Here is a 7500-nt window from a genome sequence, read left to right as displayed (position 1 = left end):
ATATCGTTTACTTACGCGTATAAAAAAGTAGACCATAAAAAATATATTGAAAGCTAAGTCTATCTGCTGAGTAAAATTGTTGCTCCATTTCTGGCAACGTTCCACCTCCTCGCTGGAACAAAAAAAAAAAAAAAGATAAGACCCAGATCGTTGGATTATCTATAATAATATTCTTGTTTAAAAAAGAAGAGAAAGAAATGGTGGGAAAGGAAGAAGGAGGGAGAGGGAGAGAAAGATATTCTTTGCGGGAACCAAGTAAAGACCTTTGTAAAGACGGGACGAGTAATTGCAACAGGTGCAACGTACAAGGTTTTCTTTTAATCGATAGACAGACAGCAGAAACGCGAACAGTAGACGAGGAAAAAGGTTAAGTGTCGTATTTACTTGTACAAAATTCAATGGATTGTTTTTCGAGATAATAATAATGATAATAATGACAATATTAATAATAATAATAATAAAAATAACAATAATAATAACAATAATAATAATATTGTTAATAATAATAATCAAATAACAGAAGATAGAATCCTTACCTGGAGGCATCGATGAAGTATATTATAAGCGATGCTATACTGAGAATGAAAACTAGCACCACCTGAAACAGAAAGTACAATGTGTTAGATACTATGAACGTCCTTTTTTAAGAATAAATAAATAATTGAAAAGAAAGAAAGAGAGAGAGAGAGAGAGAGAGAGAGAAAAGACAGAGAAAGAAGGTAACAATAACATCTTAAATTTCTCGAGTAGGTACTATTAACCGATGATAGAGTAGCGGAACGAAAGGATGGAGGATGTAAAAACAAATACGAAACGTAGACTTTGGGATATACGAACTAGGAAATAAAATCTCTCTCTTAACATAGAATAAGCAAATGCGTTCACGTGGTTCATGTTTGTTTGTTTGTGTGCGTCTGTGCGTGCGTACACGTATATCCGCATAATGAATGGTACGTATTCTTTCACACAAACACATACGTACGTACGTAATACACGAAACACAACAGATATGAAAATACATAAACTCGATGGTATGATAGAGTTTGTGAATTATCAGAGAGAATCGAAGCTCCCACGGTTGTCCTAGACCAAACATATATATTAATATATACATAATATATATATATATATATATATATATATATATATATATATATATAAACGAAATGTAAATAACCAAAGAGGCATAGGGTTGTATGTATGTATATCCTAGGTAAGCTACATCACTCGCAACGATCGATTTCAAGTAACTTGGCTCTGTTCCAGATACTACCTCGTTAAATTTCGAACGATTTCCCGCTTCGCATGCTCAAAATCGGCCCTCACATTTATTTTTTTATATTTCCTCTTCCTTCTCTTTCATACAATATATTATTATCAGTTGATGGTTAAGTTCACGACTAAACCATTCTCGCTTGTGGCTCGTTAAATTTGTCCAACGCGATGCGTATTTCGACACCCACCAGTCGTTACTCTTTACCCCGTCGTCCCCCATTCTCCCACATGACGGCGATACCGAGTGGGCGATGAAAACAAATACAACTTGTTTATTATTATAAATTTTCTCTATTGGTAGAAACACAGAGAAGAGCGGGACGATATATCCTTTCCGAAATAGCTCAACTGATTACACTTTGAATCTTGATTATTCCATTTACAATGTTGTTCATTCATGAAGTTATATCTAAAATAACTAGATAATCCGAAGAAAACTAGTGCTCTAGAGTTTGAATTTATATTAAAAAAAAAAAAAAAAAGAAAAAACAAATTTGCTTTACAAATCTTTCAGAAGTAACCTTGAAATGAGAAGATACAAATCGATTTACTCGAATAAATTCTTTCGATTTCCAATACAAATTTGCTTTTTATCTATTCATAAAGAAAAGATAAAAAAGAAAAGAACAAATAATAATAATAATAATAATAATAATAATAATAATAATAATAATAATAATATGAATAAATTGGCTGATTTATTCGCAGTGAATTGAAGAAAATATCACAAAGAAAAGCCAATGTTACTGAAATAAACATCGAGATAGAGAAAGATAGAGCGAAAGAGAGAGGGAGAGAGAGAGAGAGAGAGAGAGAAGGGAGATGATATCGGAGGGGTGCAGTAAGAGTCAGTTTTATCAATAAACGCGTGTATGGCTAAAGGAGGATGTTATACCCGTGACCACCAGCAATGATATCGATCGGTGGCAACCCTCTCCGACTCCCTCGCTTCGTTCGTAGCGCGAGCTGCAACGTGTCGGCACCTATACGTTACCGGGTTAACCGAGTACAGCTGCACTCCAACGGGGGTAAGACAAGCTTTACGTTTGAACTTGCGTTTGACCTGGTCACGAGGCTGTCGCTTCTCTCTCTCTTTCTTTCTCTTTCTCTTCTTCACTCTTTCTCTATTGCATTGCCTCTTTCAGCCAGAAGGATACCTTTCTCTCTTATTCACTCTATTTCAAATCTTCAGTACATCCTCCTTCCTCTCTCCTTTAGCAACGAATGAAACGCAAGGTGGCGTTTCACTACTTTCCAACCCTTCGGCACACGCCCGAACACCGATCCTCCTCTTTTTCTTTCTCCCTTTCTCTCTTTCTCTCTCTCTCTGTATCTTTCTTGTTTGCTTTTAGTATCTCTCTCTCTTTCTCTTTCTCTGTCTATCTCTTTCTTGCTTGTTCTGGATATATATATATCTCTCTTTCTCTTTCTTGCTTGCTTTTGGTACATATATGTGCATATATATACATATATATATATATATATATATATATATATGTATATATGTATACATATATATATATCTCCCACTTACTGGAGCATGATAGGAAGATATAGGTCAGTGGGTTATCACCACGGGGATCGTTCTCCATTACCGGAAGCTTTTCTGACCAATTGCATCTTCGAAAGGACAACTGGACTGAGGATAAGTTCGTGGCTAGAAGGGTGGGAGAAATGAAAAGGGAAAAGGAAAAGATGGAAGACGAATTCGTACTTTCCGTTTGTTAAGCTTCTTAACGGAGACTTCGAGTTGTTTACGTGCTCTGTTTATTCGTCTTTTCCTATCAGGAATTAGAGAGATCCTTGAAAGAAACCGGAACAAACGGGGCTGGGTGGGTGAATCGAAGCGGTGCAATCTGGTAAGAGATTTATTTATCGCGAGCACAGTTCTTTGTGACGTCTCACTGTCTCTCGATTTCCATTCTTATTTTCATTACAAATAAATAAATGTATTGTACATATGCATATATTAGCGTTAAATAAATATAATGATCGTAGAAAGTATTCGTATAAAGAAAAAAAAAAAAAAGAAAAAAAAGAAAGAAAGAAAAAGGGGGAAACAGAAGGAAATAAAAAAAAAAAGAGAGAAAAACAAAAATGAAAAAGCGAAATTAATTGTTTCAACTTTTTTAAAAAAAAAATAAAAGAAAACAAAGAGATAGAAAAGAGAAAGAGAAAGAGAAATATAGCACGAGACATAAAAATGTCACGTTAATCGATTCGCATGTAGCGCCACATGCAACTGCATTATACGCATACACATATACGTATATACAATATGTACGCAGCGCGCGTTAGTGTAGCGCGCGACTCTTGCAAAGTTATTACAAAAGCTACTTCATTCAACGCTCCGTGAAGTAGAAGTGGCACTACCTTTTACCACCCCACCCTCCTTCACTCTTCTTCCCCACACCTTCTATCCTTGCACTATCACCGACGTCCTGTTCCATCCCCTACGAAGATATATATGTACGTTCATACATACATCGAAACGTAATTTTCACTTCTCGAGCGAGCCAGAGCGCTACTTAAGAAAATGCAATTTGCCCTGAGGAGCGGACAATCTGACCTATCGCGCCTTGCTATAAATAAAGATTGCCGTTCTTATTTTAGGATGAAAATTAGCGTGGGTCTCGGACAGTCTCGTCACGAGCCTCCTCGGTTATTTTCGTCGTCACCAAGACGACATATGCATATACTCTCTCTCTCTCTCTCTCTCTCTCTCTCTCTCTCTCTCTCTCTCTCTCTCTCTCTCACTTTCGATCAAAATATTTCATTCCGAAAGCGTAAAAAAATCGACCCCGATTCTTCGAATTAAACGAAAGTATCGTTGGACAGAAAGAGTAAAAAAAAAATGACGTTCAGTGAAGAATGGATTAATCGAATAACTAATAGAAGATTAGGAACGACGATTATCTAATACAATCATAAAGGGTGGAAGAAATTTATCGAATGGGGATTTAAGGATGAAGAAACGATGATTGCATCGACTAAGATTTAGTTCTTAACGCCATGTCTAATTTCATTACATTACTATCTAAATGTATTTAGTCCGACGGACGGATGAGAGAAGTCGAAGGTCAAGAACGAGAGAATGAACTCGGACTTCGTCAAAGGATTTTCTTCGCCTTCGTTTTATCTTTTCAATTCGTCATTCGATTTGTCATTTTTCAAGTATAAAAGAACTTATTAATAACGTTATCAAAAATTCAAGATTAATAGATACGACGAAGAGAAAGTATGGAGAGTCTTATAACTAAAAGCAAATGAGATAATATCTTTCGTACAATAACGATTCTCAATTTCGATAATTGAAATCTTAGTACTCACAAGTACGTATAAATTTCCATATAACGTGTGTATATTTCTTGGCTGTATGATGGAAACTCTTATTTGAGATTTTGATATATCCGTGACGAAACGATGATCTGACGTGTACGAATCATCAACGATCTTTGGAATCGTCATCCAACTTAGATAACAACGGTGAATCATAGTCTCTGCTTGAAATAAGAATCTTCGTCAATGTATTCCTTCTCTCTTTCTCTCTCTCTCTCTCTCTCTCTCTCTCTCCCTCTCTCTCTCTCTCTTTCTACTCTTTTAAATCTTCTCTGTAGAGTATATATATAAAAAAAAAAACAAAAAAAAAGAAATGAAGTACTGCTATGAGAGAGTTATACGAAAGGGAGGATGAGAGGTAGCCGAGAGGGTACCAGGCAAGAAAGTTTTACATCCTGAGATGGCGTACATCCAATTTTACGTCGTTTTGCGCCAACGGCAGATTGAACCGGGTTTATCTAATTCGACTATTTATACAAGTAAACGCGAAATTCAACGGTGGAAAATTACCGGCCTATGTGTCAGCGACGTTTCACCCTTCTTTCCCTTTTCTTTTCTGACATAAAACGAGAGGATTCTAACGATCGTATGGATATTGTTTATTTGATACGCGAATACGAAAGAAAAAAAGAAAGAAAGAAAGAAAGAAAGAAAGAAAGAAAGAGAGAGAGAGAGAGAGAGAGAGAGAGGAGAGAGAGAGAGGAAGATAGAAGATAATAGAAGAATATATTCAAGGACTATTAGAAAATCCTTCAGAATTTCTATAATCCGATAATAGATAGAGTATCTGATTTATGATATCTTTTTACGATATTAATTAATTAAAAAAAGAAAAATTATTATATTATATAGATAAATGTTATAATATGTACATATATATATAATTAACACAAAGAAAATCTTTCGATAATAATCTACGCAGAAAGCAAACAACATGGCGTAAGTTTGTTATAGCAAATAAATACGATACGCCGGCAACTAACGTTTGCCAACGATTAACGTTGCCAAAGCTTAGCATTATTCTATTTCCTAGGACGAATGATTCAAAATCGCTCGTCAGATGTATAACGAGCTCTCTCTCTCTCTCTCTCTCTCTCTCTCACCTGTAATATTCCCTATTCGTAGGTATACACTAGTTTCGGTATTTCATCGATGTCGAACATTGATGATGTTGGAAACGGATCTACTAATTACACGCTAATTACGTTCGGAAATGAACGGGAACCACGTAACGATGAGAAGATTGAGATTGATTCATTTATCGATCGACAAACACAATTAAAAAACATTATTCCATGCATTCCTGATTGTGATCGATAATGATCAAGTATTTCGTTAGAAAAAAAAAAATAAAGAATCAAAAAATATATTTTTATTCGAAAATAGGAGTACACGAATCTCTTTCTCACTCTCACTCTCACTCTCTCTCTCTCTCTCTCTCTCTCTCCCTCCCTATCTTTCTTTTTTCCTCTCTTCCACCCTCTTTTTCTCTTTATCTCTATCTCCTATCCGCAGCGAGAACTATCGATAATGGGCCTTGGCACAGTAAAATTCGTGTTAGTCGGACGGGAGCGTGCTCCTAACATTTTACTTCGAATGGCGTCATGACAAATCTGTTACATTCTTGGAAATGGATATTGGCCGGTCGCCAACCGCCGTTATCTACTTTCCTTTCGGAGTATGATCCATATCCTTAATCCTTTTCGTTGCTTTCTACGAAAAATTACCTGTTACTATTTTCATTTTCATCTATGAAAAAATTCTAATTTCTAATCATTCGATGACCCATTCGCTAATAAGAATAACTGGTCACGTGTATGTTATTTCTAAATTAACACGTGTTATCGATCAATACAGATCGTTAAAAAAAGAAAACATTAAGAAAATAAATGTTAAAAAAAAAAAAAAAAAAGAAAAAAAAAACAGCTGAAATACAAATAAATCATACGTCGGTGAAATTTTCGTAACGAGTCGAGGCAAATCGTATTTAAACGATTAGACTTAATAGAAAGAGGAAGAGATAGGTAAAAGCGATCGGAGATTATTTTAAGTATTTCCGACACTAAATCGATCGAGTTCGCGTGATGTAAGTGTAAGGGATAATCAACGTTTACGTTTACACTTTAGACACCTAAGAATAAAGGATCTTCTCCGAAAAGAAATCTAAAACGATTGTTCTTGAATTCGTAATGTTAAGAATCTCGATAAAATTTTATTTTCTATTAATCATTAATTATTGATACATGTTTCTCCAATCCTTTGAAGATTGAATATATAAGACTAGTTATACAAAATATCTATTATTAGAATTAAGGAAGAAGAAGAAGGAAAAGAAGGAGAAAAAGAAGATGAAGGAGAAGATCTATCCGAATAAATATCTTGCGAACCCTTGGCAATCAGTGGCAAAGATATATGTAGCATCGATTATAAATTATACACGGGATGACCTCGAAAGGGCAAACCAAAAAGGTTTCGTTTATCGATTCTTTGTTAGCGCTTGACGTCGAGCGAAATTAGACGACGACGACGACGACGACGACGACGACGACGACGACGACGACGACGACGACGACGACGACGACGACGACGACGACGACGACGACGACTACGACGACCACGACGACGTCAACGAATCGAGAAACGATATCGTATCATCTATATGCGGAATAATCTCACTGAGATATAAAAGTTACGCAGATGTATCATACAAGGAAGAGCTATAAAGAATAAGAACCTGATTTCGTTATGTGGGTCGTTCACTAGGTCATTCCGATTGCTTGTTGTGCAAAGGTTAAAGTCCAATTATAGACGACAGAAAAATAAAGTGACCCTCATGTTCTAATACGAAATAATAAATGTTATCTGTATCTCTCTTTTTTTTTCTCT

The 7500-nt window shown here is 35.7% G+C and overlaps 1 protein-coding gene across 50 annotated transcripts in view; it reads right to left on the bottom strand.

Annotated features, from left to right (window-relative positions):
* LOC124425408 (calcium-activated potassium channel slowpoke) overlaps positions 1–7500 on the bottom strand; it is a 75558-nt gene that overhangs the window by 63833 nt on the left and 4225 nt on the right. For all 50 annotated transcript variants that reach the window (XM_046965735.1, XM_046966125.1, XM_046965709.1 and 47 more), the window contains exons 3-4: positions 537–598; positions 16–112 (exon numbers count right to left, since the gene is read on the bottom strand). In XM_046965735.1, the coding sequence (XP_046821691.1) occupies positions 16–112; positions 537–598 (159 nt within the window). The remainder of the gene's footprint in view (positions 1–15; positions 113–536; positions 599–7500) is intronic.

Source organism: Vespa crabro, chromosome 1, assembly GCF_910589235.1.
Source record: "Vespa crabro chromosome 1, iyVesCrab1.2, whole genome shotgun sequence".
Classification (NCBI taxonomy): domain Eukaryota; kingdom Metazoa; phylum Arthropoda; class Insecta; order Hymenoptera; family Vespidae; genus Vespa; species Vespa crabro.
The sequence above is the reverse complement of the archived record's forward strand: the minus strand, read 5'-3'. Positions and strand labels throughout refer to the sequence as shown.